Source organism: Chiloscyllium punctatum, chromosome 24 (assembly GCF_047496795.1).
Source record: "Chiloscyllium punctatum isolate Juve2018m chromosome 24, sChiPun1.3, whole genome shotgun sequence".
In the NCBI taxonomy this organism is placed as follows: domain Eukaryota; kingdom Metazoa; phylum Chordata; class Chondrichthyes; order Orectolobiformes; family Hemiscylliidae; genus Chiloscyllium; species Chiloscyllium punctatum.
The window spans coordinates 59486498-59510680 of NC_092762.1; the positions used below are offsets into that span (position 1 = coordinate 59486498).

Sequence of the window (24183 nt, forward strand, 5' to 3'; positions counted from 1 at the left end):
TGATGCAGAGCTGGGCTGAAAGGTGGCAAATGGAGTTTAATACGGAGAAGTGAGGTAGTTCACTTAGAAAGAAGTAACAGGAATGCAGAGTACTGGGCTAATGGTAAAATTCTTGGTAGTATAGCTGAACTGAAATCTGTGTCCAAGTGCGGAAATCCCTGAATGTTGCCACCCAGGTTAATAGGGTTGTTAAGTAGGCATATGGTGTGTTGGCATTTATTGGTAAGGGGTTTGTGTTTCGGAGCCATGCGGTCATGTTTCAGCTGTACGCAACACTGGTAAGGCTGCACTTGGAGTATTACGTACAGTTCTGGTCACTGCATTATAGGAAGGATGTGGAAGTTTTGGAAAGGGTTCAGAAGAGATTTACTAGGAGGTTGCCAAGTATGGAAGGAAGGTCTTACAAGGTAAGGCTGAGGGAACTGAGGCCATTTCTGTTGGAGAGAAGAATGTTGAGCGGTGACTTAAGACGTGCAAGATAATCAGAGGGTTGGATCGGGTGGACAGGGGACCTCTTTTCCCTTTGGTGAAGGCTAACATGAGGGGGGACAGATTTTGGACAGGTACCAGGGGTAGTTTCTTTACTCAGTAGTAGGGGTGTGGAACGATCAGCCTGCAATAGTAGTATACTCACCAATGTTTTAACGGCATTTAAATGGGCATTGAACATACATATACAAATGATAATAGAATGGTGTAGGTTAGATGGGCAGCAGATTAATTTTACAGGTTGGTGCAACATTGAGGGTCACAAAGGGCCTGTACTGCACTGTAACATTTTAAGTGTTTTTGCCCCTGGTTTTGAACTACTAATTGAGGGAATTGAAAAGCGAATATAAACTTTAGGGCGGAAGTGTTGTGCCCCCATCGAAGCAAAACACTCACAGTATAGTTTTACTTTTTAAAAAATCTTTATTCTGGGCCCTGGAAGGAGAGAGAACGACCGCCCATGTGCACAGGGACATGAGTTTGCGGTCTTCTCTTGAACAGCAGTTTCTTAATGAATTAGATAGTCATTTTTACAGGGAGGAGCATCCAGATAAGGCAACATATTAATTGGGTGACCATTACAGGCAGCGAGTGTCAATAGTAAAGATTTAAGCCACCTGTTGTTACACCAATGAATGTTCTTAACCTTAATTGGCTTCACATAATGAATACTTTTTTGACCTCCTCCTTTAATCTGATCTTACTGAATGCATCCAATATTGTTAAATGGCTCTACATAATGAATGCTTTTCCACCTTGTTAACCCATTACCCTTGCCTCTAGTACCCCATTGTTAACTGCAAGTTTTTTCTGGTCTGAGTCATGCTCAGCTGAACCTCTTGTTTCTCAAAACTTAACTTTTTCCCTGCTTGCTCATACATCATACACATTCTTAGAAGGAAGCCTTTACTCATTTCTCAATAAAACATCTGTCCTATTGTGTAGAATAAAGCCAGCGGATCTGCTTGCATGTTTTCTGTGGAAAGTAGTGTCGTTTTTTTTCCCCCTCTCCATTTTTAAAAGCATTATATGCCTCTAGTGTGAACACCCCATCTCTTTCCCCCCCCCCCCCCCCCCCCCCCCCCCCCCCAAGAAAAAAACAATGCTGGTAATTCTGGAAGGGGAGACGCCATTCAGAATCCACCTTTCACATCACGTCAGAATCTTGTAACTTCAAGTAAAATCGCCTCTTATTCTTCTAAACGTATGGTTACTGATGCAACCTCTTCGACCTTTAGTAAAGGAGCAAAATGAAAAATGCTTTGATCAAGTCCTATACATAACCAGAGCTGAAAAATGTGTTGCTGGAAAAGCGCAGCAGGTCAGGCAGCATCCAAGGAGCAGGAGAATCAACGTTTCGAGCATAAGCCCTTCTTCAGGAAGAAGGGCTTATGCTCGAAACGTTGATTCTCCTGCTCCTTGGATGCTGCCTGACCTGCGCTTTTCCAGCAACACATTTTTCAGCTCTGATCTCCAGCATCTGCAGTCCTCGCTTTCTCCTATACATAACCAGTGTTAATTTTCTGTCCTTTTGAAATCCTATCTAAACAAGTGTACAGTGTTGTGATTTCTGTTTTCTCTTTTTGATATAAATTCTTCTGTTCAAATTAAATTTTCCTGGAAGGTTTGGGTAAAAGATTACAAAGTTAAAGCATTTTCTATTTTTAAAAAATCTTTTTGAGGGGGAGTTTTGTAGTACTTAAGCTGCAGTATGTTTCAGAATTTAGTATTAGAGATAACATGCTTGTCAGACAATATGAATCATTTTATAACCTATAGTTTGCTTAGTTGAAGATGGTAATTTTTGAAAAGGGATATGAGCAGTCCTTGTTCATGATGTTTGGTGAAATTTGCCTCCAGCATTGTAAACATTCTTCAAATGCATCAAATCCATGAGTATCTAAAACCAACTTGGCTATTCCCATAAAGAGCCGACCACATTGTGACTGACCAAGCCAATGCAGCCTCAACTGGTTTGCGATTGCAGATCTTTCTCCCCAAATAATTATCTTGCTGTTGTGTGCTTTTGAATGCTTCCCATTCTTTCACCAGTCTTTGCCTTTTTTTTAAAAGAGCTATTGCCATAATGTGCATCAGTTTATTTTACTTGTACTTTTCTGACCCCTAGCAGTTTGCTCAGTCACTTTTCTCCCTATCCCACCCTTTATTTTTAAAAGTTATTCTGTTTTACATTTGGAAGCATTTTATAGTATCCTTTTGATCTGTGGATATGAAGTGCCTGTTCTCTCTCTTTGCTTGTAACGACATCAAGTATTTGGTCATGCATATAGGGTTTTTTCTTATGATTTGAAGCTATACTTGAGATTAATTGACTGGAGTGACAATTAACCACTAACCGCTTTCTAACCTCTTGTATATGACAACTGCTAAACTCTATGTAGTGATGGACAGGCAGTCTTTGAATATTGGTCATGTCACCTTAGAATGTCATTATAGAAATATTTAGTTCCAAGGTTACTGTGCAAATATTTCTCTATAGATGGCCAGCAATTTGACCAGGAAGCCATCTGGATTGTAGCAAATGGATTTATAGTGATTATTGATGATTAGTATGCAATCTGAACTTTGGTAGTTTTACAAATACAGCTTACTGTAGCTTGTTCTAATATGACAGCTCTGAAATAATTTTTGTTGTTGTAATTTTGCATGGGACAATATTGTAAGGCCTTGCTTGAAATATGCTACTTTTGACCAATTTGAATAAACATCATTGTGGTTCTGTTCGCCGAGCTGGGAATTTGTGGTGCAGATGTTTTGTCCCCTGTCTAGGTGACATCCTCAGTGCTTGGGACCCTCCTGTGAAGCGCTTCTGTGATCTTTCCTCCGCCATTTGTAGTGGTTTGTATCTGCCGCTTCCAGTTGTCAGTTCCAGCTGTCCGTTGCAGTGGTCAGTATATTGGGTCCAGGTCAATGTGCTTATTGATTTGAATCTGTGGATGAATGCCATGCCTCTAGGAATTCCCTGGCTGTTCTCAGTTTGGCTTGTCCCAGTCGAATTCATGTTGCTCGTCATCTGTGTGTGTGGCTACTAAGGATAGCTGGTCGTGTCGTTTTGTGGCTAGTTGGTAGCACCTGGACCCAATATACTGACAACCAGAAGCAGCAGAGACAAACCACTATAAATGCCAGAGGAAACATCACATAGGAGGCTCCCAAGCACTGAGGATGTCACCTAGACCGGGGACGAAACGTCTGCAACACAAATTCCCAGCTCAGTGAACAGAACCACAACAAGCATCCGAGCTATGAATCTTCTCACAAAATAAACATTGTAATTTATTGAGATTGGTATGAATTTCTTGCATTGTATCTACAACAATATAATTTTTTATGAAACATGGTAACTAGAAGTTTTTATTGAGATAAAAGTCACTGTCATATTTAAAAAGAATAGATGGTTTCTTAAACCAAAAGGCATAATTGGTTGAAAAGATTGCACCATTCTCATTGAAGATAGCTATTACATGATCTGGCAAAAAGTTGTGCCATTGCTTTACAACATGCTTCTCTTGATTTTGTGCTTTAAAATCAAAATATTTATTGCCTTTGATTCGACTACATCTTGGGATTTATGCGAGGCATACAATTAAATTGCAAGGAGTAAAAGTCTGATATCCTGAAACTGGTGGAACTGTCAGCCATTCCAGCAGAATCGGAGGTTCAATTTCAAGAATTCCAGTGATGAGCCAAAGTTTCAATCTGGACTCTAGATAGTGATAGTGTTAACAAATCAATTGAATTGTGCCAGTTGATTAGATTAGATTAGATTACCTACAGTGTGGAAACAGGCCCTTCGGCCCAACAAGTCCACACCGCCCCGCCGAAGCGTAACCCACCCATACCCCTACATCTACATCTACATCTACATCTACCCCTTACCTAACACTACGGGCAATTTAGCAAGGCCAATTCACCTGACCTGCACATCTTTGGACTGTGGGAGGAAACCGGAGCACCCGGAGGAAACCCACGCAGACACGGGGAGAACGTGCAAACTCCACACAGTCAGTCGCCTGAGGCGGGAATTGAACCCGGGTCTCTGGCGCTGTGAGGCAGCAGTGCTAACCACTGTGCCACCGTGCCGCCCACCGTGAGTCCAAACTGACTGAGGCTAATGTGAAGGAACAGTGCTGATTGGCTACAAAGTAAAGTTTTGATGCAGCAAGCTCTGCAAAAGAATGACAATCTTGATGAAACCACCCAAACACTTGCAGCACAAGGCAAACTCTGGAACAGCTTGACAGACAGGCACTTTCTCCACCAAGGAAGCAGAGGAGAAGTTCTGCTGATGTGGTTGAAATATAGTACAAATGTACAATCCCTTTTATCTGAAATGCTCAAGGACAGCTGGTTTTCAGAATTCAGAATTTTTTGAATTTCAGAATAAGTGACAGTTAAGTAAGATTTTTAAAAATTTCACCAAACAGCAGGCTCACTGGGTAAAAAGGCTCACTGCGTAAAAAGGGCCTTGAAACAGAATAAGGCCTGCCAGTGCTGAGCCATGTCGCATCTGAGTGGCATGGATCAAGTGGGTGTGGGGTTGGGTTAACTGTCTACACGCCAAACAACCTTGTTAATGAGAGAAACTTTCTCATTTCAGAGCTTTTTGGATAAAGGGTTGTCTACCTAGATGTTCCCATTTTTGGCCTAATCTTGTAGGAAATCATCCTCCATTTAAAGGAATTCACCTGCAGCAGTAAATGGCTGGACATTACTCTAACTTCCACATAGCAAGCAATAAGGGTGCAGCAGTTATTGCACCAGATTTGACTGCAAAATGGTCTTTTTTTTAATGTGGATGAAATTGAATTATTCGTCTTTTTGAAAGATATTTGGTGAAAAGCAGGGTAATGAGCATGTTGCTACCACCGTGTTGGTGCAGACCATAGTATTGTAAAGATCATGTTGCTTGCTGAGCTTTGGAACTCCTGTGGTACAGCATCACAGGAAAGGGTTAGGAAATGTTTGTTTTTGTACTTTCCTAATCCATGCCTCAAAAAAAATTAGAACTGCTTTGCATTCCGTGACATTGGCCTTGAGCATCAGCTGACGTTTCTCTGCGGACACCAAGATCAAGTTCCAGCTAATGATTTTTAGGGGCTTTTAAAGACTACTAATAACCCAAAAATATCTATCAAGGCAATTCCTAAAAGCAAGAATACAGCCCAGCTGTTATAGAAACCACCTTCATGTTGAAGGTGTATTTTAAATGATTAGAGCCACAGTCACAAATAACTGTGTGAAGCATTTGAGAACAACTGAGCAGGATACAGCCAAGTAGTCAAGTGAGGTTCTTCTCACTCTGCTATTGTAGACTAGCATGAGAATTCCAGTATGTAAACTTGCATGGAAGTAGATGACTCCATATTTTGCAGTGGATCTGAAAGATAGGTTTACCAGGTTGCTGCCTTATGCAGAAAGGTTGAATAACCTCGGACTTTTCTCTCTGGAGAGAAGGAGGAAGAGAGGAGACCTGATCGAGGTATATAAGATAGTCAATAGCCAGAGATATTTCCTCAGGGCAGGTTTGACTGGTACAAGGAGTCATAGTTTGAAGATATTAGGAGGAAGGTATAAAGGAGATGTCTGAGGTAGGTTCTTTACACAGTTGTGAATGCATGGAATGCGTTGCCAGCTGTGGTGGTGGAAGCAGAGTCATTGGGGATATTTAAGCGACTGCTGGACATGCGCATGGATAGCAGTGAGTTGAGGGGTGCGTAGGATAAGTTAATATATTTCACATTTGGGATTAAACCTCTGCACAACATCGTGGGCCAAAGGGCCTGTTCTGTGCTGTATTTTTCTACATTCTATAAGGTGGTTTGTAGAGGCAGTATGTATGTCAACTGAGAGGCTGACAATCCTGAAGTCAGCTGTTTGAATGCTGGCCTGCATTTGTTTCCCACTCACCCATCTTGCAAAGATTATCGAGATGCTCCAGGACTTCACACTTAATTTCTTCAGTACAATATTTAATTCCCTCTACAAACGTACTATGTAGGGGCTTCCTGTGCAATTTTTCAACTCTGCTGAAGATGTTTGGTAGATTGATCCCTATGCTTTGGCTTGTAATTCTGAACATTTTTTTGAAAAAAAAGCAGTGAAATAATGAAACATTGACTAGCTTTGCTTGACAATGCTATTGACACCACCTCATTGTTTGTTTTTGTTCTTGCAGTTACAAGAAGAAAGATAATGATCTGATAACAGCACAAGCTCGGCTGAAAGATTTTGAATTAACCTATCATAAAAATGAAGCTGCTCTTAACACTGCTCTCGGTGAAAACCAACGTATGGAAGCTGAGCTGGCTGACTTGCGCTCACAGCTTGCTAAGGTACTTCATTAGTGAAGAAATGTGGTGGGTGAGTTCCTCAGCGAGGGGAAAAAGGCTGGCATGGGGTGTTGGTTATCTTTTGAAAATGCTGAGTCATAGAATAAGAGACTGTGTATCTGTATTTCCTTCAATTGTAAAAGGTGTTTTAAATATTGAACTTCAACATGCTTTATAAGTGTGCTGTGTCAAGGCAAGATTGGCTGCTTGCTATTAATTTTGCATACCTTCCTTGTCTTTAATAGAAACATTATTTTTGTTAACTTAAATTAATCAGACAGTTGGTTTTGAGGAGTCTAAGCACAACTAGCTTGCTGTTGCTGAGTTGAAGTATGCATACAACATGTTCATCTGTATCTAGTCTCTATTCACTTACTCAAGTTACAATTTTCAACATTGATGAACTGTTTATTGATATTTTAAAAAATTGCAGATGAACTCCATCCAATTCTCATCTTATCAGCCTTCCACTAAGGTTCCCTAGATGGTTGAGTAAGTTTTAAAAAATTTGTAGGTTTTTGTTTCTATTGTTACGGACCAGATCAGACCCCCTCCAAAATATTTGAAGAAGGTAACCTTGACCTTTTTCTGATTTTTTTTTAAAGACCAAATATAAGGTGCTGTGTTCGAAATGTAGTTCAACTGCTGAAACTACGCAACGTTAAGCAACACAATTTGTTTAAACACCTCTAGTTAAAATAAGACAAAAGAAAGAGGACTTTTTTTAGAATAATTTAACTCTATTGGGCTATTAACTGTATTAACCAAATGGATACAGTAACTACAATAACTATTCCAAAATAATAATGTCTCATAAACACACCCCTTAGCAAAAAGACAGATTCAGAAATCAGATTTTCTCATATATGCAAACAGCACAGAAAAAATATCAACTGTAAACACAGCAACCAGGAGATCTTTACTGCTGCTTCCAGCCTGGTTGAGACTCCCAACAGGAACTGATGCTGAATCTTAAAAGTAAAAAAAAAACTAGAAATCTGCTCTGAGAGGTAGCTGTACCTATCCAGGCTGCTTCTATAGTTCCAACTTCTCTTTTTTTAAGAATCCCCAAGGCCACGTGCTGTTTACTGGCTTTCCAACTAGATAGTTTGTCACCTCGGTCTTAAAGCCTTTACTTTTTAAAAAAAAAAGCCACAGCATTGTCACACTATCCCAGGAGTGCAATTGTAGATTTGTCTTTTGATCTGAAATGCCTAACTCCACTTAAGAATCATACTGTGGACAACTTTGTGTGTGTGTGTATATGCATGGTAAGGGGTTGGGGAAGCATGCCATGGACCTTTTTGATTCTTGCTGTTTTGTGCACTCTTTATTGCTTTGAGTGAATAAAGGTTAATTTTTGTAACTAACTTCATAGGCTGAAAGTTCCCTGGCTGCTGCCAAAAAGCAGTTGGAAGGGGAGACGCTAATGCGAGTTGACCTGGAGAATCAGTGTCAAAGCTTGACAGAGGAACTGGCATTCAGGAAGAGTGTGTTTGAAGAGGTATGAATGTAAGCTGTCAAAAAAATTTTACTAGTTGCTGACTAGTGTTTTTAATTTTTATTTAAATGTCCACTTAAATATTATTTATACCTTGTTATGATTTGGCCCTGTTTTTTGGAGCAGCAGGTTAATCTGGATACATTAGGAAGTATTTTCATCTTGGGTTCACCTATGAAAACTCACTTTTTATGCATTTTTAAACATTTTTTACTTCCATAGCAAATTTGTAAAGTTTTTGTTTTAAATTTGCTGGTTTGTCCTGTGAATAACTAATTTATTATGGATTCAAGTTTATTAAGCTCCAAAATCCCTACAACAAATACACATATTTATAATGCTAGTTTTAAAAATAGAATTCCTATTTGATCTATGGTAATCTGTAATCTTTTCAAATACTGCGCAAATTTTAATACAAACCTAATGAGCATATCTTAATATAGGAAGTGCGTGAAACTAAGAAGAGACAGGATCGGCGTGTAGTTGAGGTTGACTCTGCACGAAAGGTTGACTATGAATCCAAATTGGCAGAGGCCCTTCAAGACCTTCGAAAACAGCATGAGGATCAAGTGAGACAATACAAGGAAGACTTGGAGCAAACTTTCCAAGCCAAGGTAACTGGGCTTACTCCAATCTGGTAATGTAGCTAATATTTTTAATCTCTTGAATCTTGCTTTGATCTGTTCTATTTTTGATTAGTCAATAGATTTGTGAAAGTCAGTTCCAGTTTGATTCTTTTGATTTGACTTTGCATATTTTAAACTTTTAATAGCTGGAAAATGCTAAAATAGCATATGATAGAAATGACAAAGCAATGGGCACAGCAAGGGAAGAACTGCAGGAGGCATACCTCCGAATTGAGAGTCTTAACTACCAACTTGGGACCCTGCAGAAGCAGGTAAGCAATTAACAACGCATATGATATAGTTTGGATTTTTAAGAGGAAGTTGGTTAAGAATATTTGTTTTGTTTTTTAGCACTATTCACAAGGTTGCACTTACTAGCCAGTTTTAAGATCGGCTGTTGCCAAATGTGAGGTACTGCATTTTGGAAAGGCAAATCCAGGCAGGACTTGTATACTTAATAGTAAGTTCCTGGGGAGTGTTGCTGAATAAAGAGACCTTGGAGTGCAGGTTCATAGTTCTGAAAGTGGAGTCACAGTTAGATAGGATAGTGAAGAAAGTGTTTGGTATGCTTTCTTTTATTGGTCAGAGCATTGACTATAGGAGTTGGGAGGTAATGTTGAGGTTGTACAGGACACTGGGTTTTTTTGTTTTTTTTTAACTTTTGGAGTATTGTGTGCAATTCTGGTCTTCCTCCTACAGGAAAGATTGTCGTGAAACTTGAAAGGGTTCAGAAGAGATTTACAAAGATGTTGCCAAGGGTTGGATGATTTGAGCTATGGGGAGCGATTGGATAGGCCAGAACTGTTTTCCCTGGAGTGTTGAAGGCTGAGGGGTGACCTTTTCATGGGGGTTTATAAATCAAGACGGGGAAAATTTTAAAGAGGCCTAAGGTGCAACTTTTTCACACACAGGGTGGTGTGTGTGTGTGTGTGTGTGTGTGTGTGTGTGTGTGTGTGTGTGTGTGTGGCATGAGCTGCCAGAGAAGGTGGTAGAAGCTGGTACAATCACAACATGTTGCTGGAAAAGCGTAGCAGGTCAGGCAGCATCCAAGGAACAGGAGAATTGACGTTTCGGAACGAAGGGCTGATGCCTGAAACGTCGATTCTCCTGTTCCTTGGATGCTGCCTGACCTGCTGCGTTTTTCCAGCAACACATTTTCAGCTCTGATCTCCAGCATCTGCAGTCCTCGCTTTCTCCACAATTACAACATGTGCCCATTCAGATTCCTTTTACGTGAATAGGAAAAATTTAGAGGGATATGGGTCAAGTGCTGGCAAATGGGACTAGATTGGTCAGCGTGAGCCAGTTGGCCTGAAAGGTTTGTTTCCATGCTGTACGTCTTTGACTCTGACTCTATTCAAAACGTTGTCAGGGATAGTGTAGGATTGGCATTTTGTATATACCAGCCTGGAGAGAGTGCCAGGTTCTCTTATTTTCTCAAATAGCTGTTCACTTTTTCATAATTGCTCCTTTAGGATTGTGAGCTGCTATTTTGGTATTGGCTTTGTGAACTAGTGTTTGTAAATTAACTAATTGTTTTTGAATTGTTAAAAATGTGTCGTATGGATTGCGGTTCCAGAATCATAACTTGTATACAGAGAGAGAGATATTAATGGGCTAATGCTAGTTTTTGTTTCTACATTGAACCACTGAGCATTAGCATTTTTATGTTTGTTTAGAAATTAGTTAGGTTTTGATTAGAAATCTGAATTTAATCGGATTAAACCTTGCTACAAAGTATCTTGTGCTGCCCTATTGGCAATTTTCCTACACAAGCTCATATTTAAAACCATAATGTAATCCTGCTGACCTTCTAAATGCTACACCTAATGCTGTTGCAAGTGGTCACTATATGGCAATGAAATACCACGGACTGTTGTTTTTGTGAGCTTTTCATTGAAACTCAAGTTTGGATATTGAGGGATATCTCTTACATTTTGTGTTAATGGCAAATTATTCTAATCTAATTGTTTGTTTGTTCAATCAAACTTTTTCATAGTCTGCTGCTTCCGAGGCTCGAATTAGGGAGTTGGAAGAGATGCTCGCTAATGATCGTGATAAATATCGTAAGATGTTGGAGGCAAGAGACCGAGAAATGGCTGAGCTGAGGGATACTATGGAGGTGCAATTGCAGGAATACGAAGACCTCCTTGATGTCAAACTGGCACTTGACATGGAAATTCAAGCCTACCGTAAACTCCTGGAAGGCGAGGAAGAGAGGTAGTTGTAGCTATAATCCAACTGGAGTATGGTTGTAAAGGTTCGGTTTTTTCTTTTCGGCCAAACATTTTTATATTGGAGTTGAAATAAATCAAAGTTGAAACTAAGAATAAAAGGGTGTGAATGTTTTACAGACTTCACAGTATTTACTAATATAATGTAAGTTGAATTTTTCCTAATACCTTGTTTTTGAGATTTAGCTTCGACTGCGCCCTAAATCTGGACATAAAGTTACTGACTTTAAGCAGCAGGGAGAATCTCTGAAGCATTTACCTTTCTTGTTTTTCTTGAACTAAAAAACTTTGGAATTTTATTGTCCAGTGGATTTTTTTTTTGTTTGATTTTCTGGTGTAAGTGGAATAGACACTCAGCCAAAGAATTTATTAGAAGCCTGATCTCCTAAAATCCAGCATTGACCGTGGAGGGAGAGGTGGTTGGAAGGAATTTCAGAATGCAGTATCTAGCCTGTTGAAGGCACACTGTTCCTTTTTTTTTAATCAACCCACCCTTTTTATTCTCTTAACTGTTTTTACAGATGGTGAGGGGAAGGCAGGATACTGCAGAACTGAAAAGTTGGCCAAGCTAGGTTAGAGGACTTGTTTTTACAAGTAGCTTTTGTGGGATAAAATGTAGACTTTTTTTGGATGAACTGAAGTTAATGGACAACATTTTAAAAATAGGAAGTTGGTTGTGAATAATGTCTTTCGAGGTGGCTGTGTAGGTGAGTTTCAGTGCAGTAGTTAATGCTATAACTCCAGTGCAGTATTGAAGAAAGATCCTGTGCTCTGCCCTTTGTTAAAAGATCACTTGAGCAATAGTTAAGTGTGGTATTTTAGCTGTAGAATGGAATATGGTAAATGGCCTCCATCTTCCTGGGGTTTTGGGAGAAATCTATAGACTATCCAAGAATAGATTTACAAATGCATTTGTGGTGCTGAAGTGAAGTTGGTTCTTTTGTCCTTTTTGTGCTTGAGATCCCTGGTTGCAGAAGTTGGATGTTGTCACTGATAACTATTCAGTGAAGGTAGATGGGATGAAAAAGAAAATGTCAGATGATCTGATCATGTGGTTTGAGAGTGAAACCATGAGGGGTGGATAGTAGAGGAGATTCTCCTTCAGGAGAAGAAACAAATTCCAAGAACTTTAGTTGCAGTGAGAAAATGGATGTTATCTTAAATTGATTTTTTTTTAAAAGTGCTATGATTATTATGCTGATGAAATAATCCTAAAACAGTTGGAGAGGAATGTTAAGTCCTTGGCTGCTCCAGCAGGTTAGGCTAAATGAGTTGAGTAACATGAGCAAGGCCAACTCTGAACCCTGACGGATTGAAAAGGTTTTGCCATTTCCTTTTCAAGAACAGGGCATTCTTTCTCTCTGGTATCCTAGGTAATATTAAATCTTGAGGATGAGAGGGATTGAATTTGACCTGATCAGTGATCAATGCTACTGGTAATGATGACATTTTAAAGGATGTGGGTATGAAAATTTCTATAATGAGTGACACTGTTTAGAGCAGAAAGGACAACGGTACAGAGTGGAAATTGGAATTGGTAAAGATGAATAGTTGGTGCAGATTAAGGAAGGGACTAGAGTAGTGAGGGGCATGGAATAGTCAGTTTTATGAAGGCGTTGAGGTTGAGTGACCATAGTGCAATTTTAGTCATGTACATATCAGTGATGCTGTAATTTAGCTAATTGGTGAAGTTAGTGGCCTGGTTTGGAATACCATGCATACAATCCATAGCCCAACTTCTTAAATGAAGTCCTCATAATAAGTTGGTGAAAAGTGTAGCCTTCTTTTAAAGAGTAATGTATATTCCTGACAGATGTCCTTTTGACTGACTGATTTTGGTTGCTCATGTCACCAGAAGCTGAATTGAAATATTGAATTAGTAGAAATACTGATGTATAGTGTGGACCATTGGTTATTAATTAACTGTCAAAACTGTAATGATCATTTTTAAAAATATCGTCACTCCTTGTCATGAACACATGGCACCTTGTCACTGATGTCTCTAAACTCTCTCGTCCTGAACATGCTAGCAACTCATCTATATTCTCTTCCCTCTCTCTTTGTTCTGTACTACACTTCATTTCCTAAATAATAAACATGTGTATCTAATTGTCAATATGCAAAACTACTCCACATTCTGCTTGACCTAATCCCCTGCTTGATTCCAATTTTTTCCATAGGACGTAGAAACAGTGTTGTACAGTTCAAAAAATTACCTCATTTAAACTCCCCAGCAGCAGTCAGAGCACCCCTACAAATGGCTTCTCTATCATTTTGACCCCTGTCCCCCAACATCTGTATTTAGCCAATACCTGTGGAGCTAGGTTCTTTGTGAACATAGGTACCTGGTCTTACCTTTTTTTTTTGAATGTCTTTCTAATTCTTCCACTGTTTATGTTTATCAATTTTTAAAAAAATTCAATCCCGGAGGAGTTGTAACTCTGCTCTTAAGCATTTGAGATAACTGAAGCCATTCTTCTTTTTTTAAGAGTGAGTGTGTGTCCCCAAATATTGTCTCTGGTTGAAACATGTTTGCAATCCACTTGAACTCAAAACTGCATCACTACAAGGCAACCATGTACTTGCTGACTATGTTCATTAGTTTCAAGGTGAAATTTTAATTTTAATCCTGTGTTCAGACTTCTTTGACCTCTCCATCAGATAGAAATCTAATCTGAAACCAACAATATTTGGGAATCCATTGTTTTCCCTGCTCTGGCCTTTTTTGTTTTGTGTATCCCAATATTAATTTGTTTACAATGCTTTCAGCTCTGCCTATTTAACACACTTTCTATTTCCTAGCTTTCTCTCCTGGTTCTCAGTGCAAAGTACTTTAGGCCTTCTGTGTAGCGAGGTGTCATGCTAAATTTTGCTGTTGTGGCTGGACAATAGAAGATAGAGTAGTGATAGTTTGAGTGGCGAGACGTTTGACATTTTTATTATGCCATTTTTAAAAAATGAGAATGTGCACACTTGGCCCAAAGTGAGATGCAAATAATGGGGATCAGGACTGAGCTTGTATGAATGTCAGGTCTGAGGAAGACTAATGAATCAAAGCCATTTTTCTGTTTTTGATTTTCAGATTGAAGCTGTCTCCAAGTCCTTCCTCTCGAGTCACAGTGTCCCGTGCTACATCCAGCAGTGCTGTTCACACATCCCGAGCCAAGCGCAAGCGTGTAGAAATAGAAGAACCTCGTGAAAGTAGCAGTCGTATACAGCAGACTCATTCCAGCAGTGGCTTGATAAGTATTGAGCCAACTGATCTTGAGGGAAAATTTGTTTGTCTCAGTAATAAATCTGAGAAGGTTAGTTCCAAGAGAAGTGTGAAGTCTTTTGATTTATCTTTTTATAAAAACACTAATATGTTGACTTGTGCTGTTGTAGACTTGCAATTGACCTGGTAGCATTTGGATTCTTAGATTCTCCTGGGTGCTGTGAAAAATAGTGCTCCTCAGTGGTTCAAAATGTTCTCACCTTCCCAGGTCATGTGGCTGTACATGACAGTGGTTAGGCCACTTTTGGAATTCTGTGTGCAGTTCTGGTGACCCTCCTATTGAAAGGATGTTGTGAAACTTGAAAGGGTTCAGAAAAGACTTACAAGGATGTTTGGAGGATTTGAGCTATAGGGAGAGGCTGAAATAGGCTGGGGTTGTTTTCCTTGAGCGTTTGGGGCTGAGGGGTGACTTTATGGAGGTCTATAAAATTGAGGCACATGGATAGGGTAAATAGGCAAGGTACTTTCCCTGGGGTGGGAGAGTGCAGAACAAGAGGGCATAGGTTTAGGGTGAGGGGAAAGATTTTAAAGGGATGTAAGAGGTGGTGTGTGTATTGAATGAGCTGCCAGAGAAAGTGGTGGAGGCTGGGATAATGACAACATTTTTAAAACACCTGAAGGGGTTTAGAGGCATATGAACCAAGTGCTGGTTATCTGGTTAGGCATGGATGAGTTGGACCGAAGGGTCTATTTCTGTGCTGTACATCTGACTCTAAATTAAGGATTCAATGCAGTTTCTTTAGCGGTAATGTCACTGGCCTAGTATTCCAGAGTCACGGACCAACATTTTTGAGATGTGGTGGTGAGATGGTGATATTTAAACTAAATAAAAATCTCAAAAGCTAGTCTAATGATCATGTAACAATTACTGTTTCAGAAAACTGTGAATCCGTTTCCTTTTTAGAGACCAGAGATATGACTTTTGCATGGTCTGACTAATATGTGAACCTACAACAATGTAGTTGGATCCTAATTGCTCTCCATTGCAAGCCACTCCAGTTGTCAGTCCATCTGCTACAAGACTCATGAAAGCAGTTTTAAACTGGTTGGACTCTCTGACACTAATCTAAGCACTAGATACTACAATAAACCCCAGCCATGCTGACAAAGACTTCTTTGTCTGAGGCCTTGTGCCAAAATTAGAGCTGACCCACAGACTAATAAAACAGCATCCTGATTCTGTGTGTAAAATACCACTTGGTGTGTGTATGTCTGTCTGATCCATACTCCACTGTCACTGTCCCTGGGTATGCCCTTTCCCATTAGCAGGACAAATCTACCAGAGATGGCAGGATAACATACAGTGGGGACGGAGTTTTCACAGGCATCTTCAGCATTGACTCCAGACTCCCATTATGTTTCATGGCATCAGCTCAAACTCGGTCAGGGAAATCTCTTGACTATTACTTATTGCACTTCCATGGCTCATTTGAGGAACTGTACTCTATGTACACCATTTAAAGGAAGCACAGAGGGTGCAAGGACTGTAGAGGGCATTCAGTATCCACACATTGCAAGTCACTCAACACCACAACTGGCCAAGTCCGAAAGGACAAAGCGAATCAACTGAACCTGTGACAACAGGAGGGGACCAACAAGAAGGGAAAATGTCTCCTATCTCCTGTCTTCACGAGTCTACCTGTTGCAGGTGTATTTGTCCACTACTTTATAGTGTTTCTAATGTTGCTATCATTGTGGAGACAAATTCCTTTCTGCACACTCAGGATGCTCTTCTCTGTTGCACTACCACCATCCTAAGTGGGAAAGACTTCATACTTTATACTGGGTATAATAACTAATTCACTGCTGCTCTTACGTACAGGATCAACCACTTGGTGGCTGGAGACTGAAGAGGCAAATTGGAGATGGGGAGGAAATGGTATACAAGTTCACTCCCAAGTACACTCTGAAGGCTGGTCAGGAAGTCAAAGTGAGTTGCACGTTTGTAGTATAAAACATTTTAAGTATGCAGAATTAGTTGTCAGAAATTGGATTGTCACTATAATGCTGAGGGTAATAATGCTAACAATACTAAAATGGTAGTGTACCTGCAGAAGAAAGAAATACTAGAGTGTATGTAGAACAACTGGATATGGGGTTAGCATACTTTTGTTACTCAGCTGCAATTGCAAATATTTCAGCAGTTGTGGAAGTGTGTTGTTGGGGGAGATAATTTGCATGTTTGACTAAATGGAAAGTGACTTGATGAAAGCATCACAAAGTAGGTGGGATTAATTTCAGGGTACCTTTCCAATATAAAGGGACAATTAAAACATCATGACCTTGTTTGCTTCACTAACGTAAAGTGATTCAATCCCTTAGTTCTAAAGAAAAATCTTTTGCAACAGTTTGCCATTGTCCAAAATGTATTAACTTTTGTCTTGTGTAGATATGGAGTGCAGATGCTGGTAAAGCCCATAGTCCTCCTACTGACCTTCTGTGGAAGAATCATAGCTGGGGCACTGGTGATGAGATTAAGACTGTCCTTGTCAACTCTGACGGAGAGGTATAGCTGATAGACATTTTCTACTGGTGTTAAATTCTGAATTTTCCCATGCATAAATTTAATCACATTTATGAGAAACGTGTTCTTGTTTCCTTAAACTTGTAGCGTGATTATGAAATGAGTTTCAGATCTTATTTCCCTTACCTGGTCAAGACAATTCACTTAACCTCTGCAGCATTGCCCAGTTCTGTCTCCATGAAATTTTTAGTATTCATTATATGCACCGTTCAAATTAGCAACTTCTCCAAGACATTGTTTCTCCTGTGTATGTTGTCCCTGTCAAGGTGTGGTTGTTCCCAGGTATGGTCTTGTGTCACTATCTAAGTAGTTATTTTTGATTGGAGCTGATCAATGCATTATTTGGTGAATAGCCCCATTCCTGACACTATTTTTTATGGTTGAAGGAGTACAGTAGTATTTTTTAACTGAAGATTTAACTGATGCAACATCTAATTCATGAACTTTGAACTTCTTTTTCCCTTCCATTTTGGTCTCTTATGGAATGTTCAGATGAATTTCATTGCAGCACTGCTAACTTTAGTTCATTTCTGATGGGTCTTAAGTATGAAACGTCACCTCTTTGAACAAAGGTCCACTTTGGTTGTGTTATTTCTGTTTAGCTCAATATTACTGTAGTCAGTCACTCTGTGGTTGATTTTAAATCCAGTTTTTATGCATAACCACAAAATATATTGATTGCAATTACATCTATTTCCTGTAATGAGCATTTTGCTCACCAGGCAACAAATACTGTTCTTGTTATCTCTTCGGTCAAGTTAACAGTAATATTGGTGCAGCTGCTAATGAAGAACATCTTTTGGCATCTATTTAATGCAGACTTATTCTGAAGAAAATACACTTTTTTAAAGAAAAACGCACTTCTGGATTAATGGTGAGTTACTTTAAAGCTTTAGTAACCCAACTTGAATTTCGTCCTTGCACAGGACGTTGCAGTAAGAAATCTCCGAAAAACTTACCATGAAGATGTGGAGGAAGAAGCTGAATTTGGAGAGGAAGATCTTTTCCATCAGCAGGTAAAGTAAAAATTTTGTTTTAAAAATAAATTGTTGACAGCCCTTGGGTTAGAAAGAGATCATCAGTTTGAAACATACCCACTCTCTGGGAAATCTGGACCAATCTGTGATCCACACCATTTTAACAGAAGGGATTTCTGAGAGGACATTTGAGCTCCAGTTTCCTTCGGAAGTGCAGGGCCATGCTTCCATTCTGACACTATCTTCTGCAGCATACGTTCTTCAGAAGATGGGAAAAAACACAACCCCTTTACATAGCAATCAAACTGAAATATTCTGAAAGCTCTCAAAGCTTGAGATCATGCTCTCAAAGGGTATGTATATAAGATAACTGTGATGCTAGTGTGTCACGTGGAGAGATTGAGGGTGGCCAGGAAGTCTTTTTTGTATTGTTATGGCAGATTGAGGTAGACTGGAGATTTGGGTGCAGTGTTGGCTCTTTTGAGGTACTGTGTAAGTGGTTGGAAGTGGTGTGGCTCAGGTTGTGTGAGACAAGTATGTGATCTCTAGAAGAATTGCCCAGAGGAAAATTCAATTTCTAAGGCAACCTCTCAAGTCTAAGATGTGATTCTAGAGCGTCCCCACATGCAACTTCTATCTGTGCTGGCATAATATTACCTAGCAGAAAACCTACCCCATTAAACTTTAAATGTGAACCCTGAAACATAAGGTTTGGGGTTAGAATGAGTGACCCCCACATCATCTTGCCCAGCTGTTATTGACCAGTATATTTCAATTTCCTTTTGAAAATAGGTAACAGTTTAATTATTTTATTGCCAACTGCTTAAAATCAAAAACACTTAGACCAAATTACTGTTTATATCTGCTCGATTTCCTAAAGTTCCAATTTCTTTTTTTTAATTTGGCTTTTTAGAATCTGCAATATTTTTAAATTATCTATTAAGTAACATTTTGAACCTGAACATGTTCAGAAATATTTTTCTGAACCGTATGCTTTCATGACCACCTCCAATCAATAGCTACCATGTGTCCTGGTTTTCCATGCAGAATTTCAATCTCTCGTATGTAGTTGATTTGTCTATCTCACTACCAACCATGTAGATTTGGATTGGAACTTAATATGGCATGAATATAAATTTATATTTTACTCACTGGTTTGAATAGGTGTGGGAGTTTAAATATAAACTTATTTCAGTTACGATTTATTATGTCTTTCAACGATTCTTTTTATTTTAGGGTGACCCAAGGACCACTTCCCGGCAATGTGCAGTCATGTGATCAAAATTTACCGTTCATTCAGGAGAAAACAACTCCCTTTTATCCAGAGCCACTGAGAAATATTTTTGTACACTGTTTTTCTTTTAATGTTTCAAAACCATTCTAGTTTAGTACTTTTATGACCATTTTGTTTTAATTTGTAAAATCTGAGTTCTGAAGGGGTATTTTTAAGATTTTTTTTGGCAAAACACTTCTTCAAATATGATGTTTAAAAACAGGTAACTAAAATTTTACATGGGGGTGGGAAGGAGGTGGATTTTTTAGTCATGTGACCTTGTGTACAGGTTCATACATCTGGGATTTAGCCATGGAACTGCATCACAGACTGTGTATTAATCAGAATTTGGTTATTCTGCAGTTTTTCAAACCCAAAGGGTTGTAAAAACTCCACCAAATTGGTGCTAGCCTAATACCCAGACAAAATTAACATTAGGAGTTTGAAACTCCTTCAAAGCTGTAGGTGGAGTATTCTGTACTCCACTGCAGAATTCTCAGGTGTTTTACAGAAATCATGCAAAAAAGATTTCTACTGTGATCCTGCCCATTTTATTTGGCTATTCTGTACAAATACTGCCACACTGAAACTGGTATATGGTAATCCATAAGAAGTTATAATATGGAACGTGAACTGCTGAAATGCCTGAATAGTCACTGATCTGGAAATGAGCCGAGATGATAATTTAATTGGATGAATTGTGTGATCATGTGCATTTATTAAATGGAAATGTAAGTGTTGCATGGAAAAACAGCAGAATACACCAAAAGTTTTATTTTAATCTTAAGTGCTGCATTGCTCTCATTTTCATAGCAAAGCCTGAAACTTGTTAATGTAATTGAAGTTATTTCTTCTTTTAAGTGTCTAATTATTTGAATCCTTTGTTTTAAAAGTCATTTGGGTACTTTTACTGGCTGGTGTATTAATATTTGGATGGTGGCTTATGGAAGCTTTTTCAATTGCTTGATGGCTGGTTAGTACTTAACTGACAATTTTGTATTAGCTTGCTTCTTTAGTAGTTTATTAGATTGCCTTCTAACTGAAAATTGAGTGAAAAATGTTTCTCAGCACAGGGACAGATATTAAGCTTAATTTGACAAGATAGTTTAGTAGTTCAGAAACTATCTTAATTTGAAAACTCATGTTTAATAAATCATTATAGCCAGTATCCAATGTAATAAGTAACAGCAAAATCATAAATTTTGGCACTATTCAAGATCAAAAAATGCTGTAAAACTAAAGTGTTTTAAAAAGTAGCACAATCTTGTACAAAGCAAAGTTTTCAAGGAATGTGACTACTTAACTTCTAAGCAATAACATAGTGGAAACCAATTTGCAGTTAACCCTTTAATATTCCTCTTGGTGTCATTTATCCCATGAGTTTTCAGTTATGTACTTTTGTGGGGAGGGGATTACAAAAATCATTGTACTTTTTAAGGATAGACAGATTTTTAAGTACTGTACCTGTACAGTTAGTGTATGGAGGGGTGGTGGGGAAGTTGTCATGCTCACACTAATGTTTTATCCAACATACTTTGATTTAATATATCATATATATGGTTAAATTTTATGCTTATCCCTCATTTTTATAAACTTAAATTCTGTTTCTCAGATACTTTTATAGGTTGAATACAAATTGAATGTTAAGATTAAATAGAATTTCTTTAAATACTGTATCTAATAGTTCTAGTTTAAAATATTAGTGGCTTTTCATAAATTTATGGTTGTCTTAGTATATTAGAATTGACTTTGAAAAGTAGAATTAAGTGCCCTAAATTTGATGTTGCTGAGAAACTTATGGCCTGAGAAACAGAATTTTAGATAAAGCCTTATGCTTTTATATTAAACTTTTGAACTATAGTAGATGGTCTTTTTAAAAAAAAATCATGTGCACACTGTTTCTTAAACAAACAAAGTATAATATACTGATGAAAATCATGAAGCACATTGCTGTGAGGTTTCTTAAACCTTTTTTTGAAAGGCTTCGTTGCAAGGTTTCTGGTGTTTCCCTTGTAAAATCAAACACTTTTTTTCCATTGATTAAAAAGAAACCCATAAAGCACACATGGAATTCAGTTTGATTCATTTTGAGGTTTTACATTTGAATGTTTGTAATTTCTCTGTCCCTCTCCTTCCTTTCTTTAACATCTCCTTTTTTTCCCCTCCTATTTCTCCCTGTCTCTCACCAAATTGCACAGCAGCATAGTGGTGAATTTGCCAGACTAGTATTCAGGAAATATGCCATACTTATCTGGTTTGGTATGTGTGTAATCACTCCAGACTCTTGGTAATGTATTTGACTCTTACCTGTTCCCTGAAATTATCTATCTAACTTGGGGGCAATTGGACATGGTTAATAGCCTTTCCAGCAACATTGAAGTCAAAGGATTTAATCCTAATTTTACCAGAGGCACAAGTTTTTTTTTCAAGCAAATAAACTACAATCAAATGGAATGCCTAAACTTACCTTTTTAAACTTACAGAAAAGTAGATTCACTCTACTTGTTTTATAATAAATAAAAATTAATTGATCATCTGAATTATTAATGTTGGTATTTTTGAGCAATGAAAGACTATATCATTTCACCTTTTTTGTGATAAAATACTGTTTAGATTATGTGACTTGAAGGTGCGGTATCTTTTTGGTTTAGGTTAGTTTGAGTTGTATGTTAGTGATCTACTTGAGTATCAGCTACATCAGGAACTGTTGCTGCCCCTTGAAGCTGGCATTAGTATATGAAGTACCCTGAATAGACTAAACTCTCAATGGAAAAAGGTGCTGCACCTAGAACACAATCAATAGAATTGACACATTCATGAATATTACTGCAAGTGGAACTTCAATTTGCCCTTGTAACGTAAGTATATGCTTTTACTTAAGTAAAGGTAACTTAAATTTGCATTTTACTCTTGGATTGGGAAATGTTGTCTCTTCACCAAATAAACCAGTCTCATTACTCAGATTATTTGCTGGTATGGCAATGACATGCCAAAATACAATGTTCTGTGTGAAACTTGTAAGCATTTTATAACTGGAATTTTTTTGAGCATTCAATAAATGTGATTTTGCTTATTTTGAAATTGTATGTTTTTTTTGTTGTTAAGCAGTTCCTGTCTTGAGTTTCAAAAAACGTCTCTGTGATGTTTTATGGCAGGATGATTGTATCACGATCACTTCTCAATCAATGAGGACAAGACCGAACATTTTCTTTTCCAAAATAAGTTTTTGAATTCTTAGAGCCATACAGTATGGAAACCGACTCTTTGGCATAATTTGTCCATGCTGACCCAGTTTGCTCAACTGAACTAATCTCGTATGCCTGCATGTGGCCCCTATTCCCCTCAAACATTCATCCATGTATCCGTCCAAATGTCTTTTTGAATGTTATTGTATCTCCTTCTACCACTTCCTCTGGCAGCTTGTTCATATGCACCACACTGTGTGACAATGTTGCCCCTCTAGTCCTTTTTTTTAAATCTTTTTTTTTCCCCTTGTACCTTAAACCTGTGCCCTCTAGATATGCACTCCCCTACCCTGGGGAAAAGAACTTGGCTATTCACCTTATCTATCCCCCATGTGATTTTGTAAACTGCTAGAAGGTCACCACTCTGTCTCTAGCATTTCAGGGGAAAAGAAATCCCAGCTTCTCATAACTCAAACCCTCCAGCCTTGGTAACATCCTTAAATCCTTTTTGCACTTTTCCAGTTTAATGTCACCTTGCTATAGGAAAGATGTTCAGAATTGTACACAGTACTCCAAATGTGGCCATACCAATGTCTTGTACAGCCATAACATGATGTCTCAATTCCTAAACTAGATGTTTTGACTGAAGACAAGCAGGTCAAATGCTTTCCTCACCACTTTGTCTAACTATGTACCTGTACTCCTAGGTGTCTGTTTGACAGCACTCCTCAGTGCTCTATCATTAATCTGTCCTGGTTTGTCTTAGCAAAATGCAATACCTCACACTTAACCGAATTAAATTCCATCTGCCATTCCTTGACACACTGGCCCAGTTAATTTTGCTTAAATATAATGTAAACTGAAATATTTTGAGAAGAACAGTAAGCTTTGGTTTAGTAGCAGCTGTCTTGCCTCGGGATCATTGGTTCAAACCTCACTCCAGACACATTGTGTACATAAACTGAGTTGATGTTTCTGTATTATACTGTCTGAAATGTTGTAAATAGTTGCCCTGTCATCCTGACCAATATTCATCCCTTCAGGACCACCAATATCTTGCATGGGTGTTGGCATTAGCTGCTACATTTTATAAATGATTACTATGCTTGTTTCTTTAAAAAAAATTGTGTTTTTACATGGTACAAGCATGTGAAATTCAATACTTCTTTAAATGTTTGTATTTAGTATGCTTTTTGAAGATTAAGGGGGTGCGGGCAGGTGCTCCTAGGATTGGATTTTGTGCTGTAAATGATGAGACTGAAGCCTGATTTTAGAACATTTGAGTTGTCAGCATTTGATTTCCAACCTAACTGCTAACTCTTGTGACTAAAATTCACAACCATGGTTTGTATTCAACCCTGAAGTGACCACTTTTTTTTTAAAAGGTTATATTCGCATCTGAGATTTCTTGTATCCATCTCTAAAATATTGCCTGATTTCACCCACCTCAACTTTACTGCCAAAGGCTTCAACCACTTCAAATTTTATTTTACTTTTTGAAAATTCATTCATGGGATCTGAGTGCATACATTTCAATGATTGGTAACCTATAAACTGGATCCTCCAAAACTCTGCTGCCTTGTGCCTCCTTCCACTTGTTCACTGAATTGTTATTTTGACCAGACACCATATCCTTACATTTAATTTTTTCATCCTTCCTTCCTTTTTTCAAATCCTCCTTGTTCCTAATCTATCTTTTTTTAATCTCTTCCAGCCCTTGAGCATGTATCCATTTTATTCTGTTTTT

General features: G+C 38.4%; 1 protein-coding gene across 1 annotated transcript in view; it reads left to right on the forward strand.

Moving 5' to 3' along the window:
- lmnb2 (lamin B2) overlaps positions 1–22332 on the forward strand; it is a 35352-nt gene extending 13020 nt beyond the window's left edge. The window contains exons 2-11 of the mRNA XM_072593935.1: positions 6689–6845; positions 8221–8346; positions 8787–8957; positions 9116–9241; positions 10969–11189; positions 14286–14508; positions 16300–16407; positions 16867–16983; positions 17928–18017; positions 19215–22332. Of these exons, the coding sequence (XP_072450036.1) occupies positions 6689–6845; positions 8221–8346; positions 8787–8957; positions 9116–9241; positions 10969–11189; positions 14286–14508; positions 16300–16407; positions 16867–16983; positions 17928–18017; positions 19215–19256 (1381 nt within the window). The 3' untranslated portion in view covers positions 19257–22332. The remainder of the gene's footprint in view (positions 1–6688; positions 6846–8220; positions 8347–8786; positions 8958–9115; positions 9242–10968; positions 11190–14285; positions 14509–16299; positions 16408–16866; positions 16984–17927; positions 18018–19214) is intronic.
- The last annotated feature ends 1851 nt before the right edge of the window (positions 22333–24183 follow it).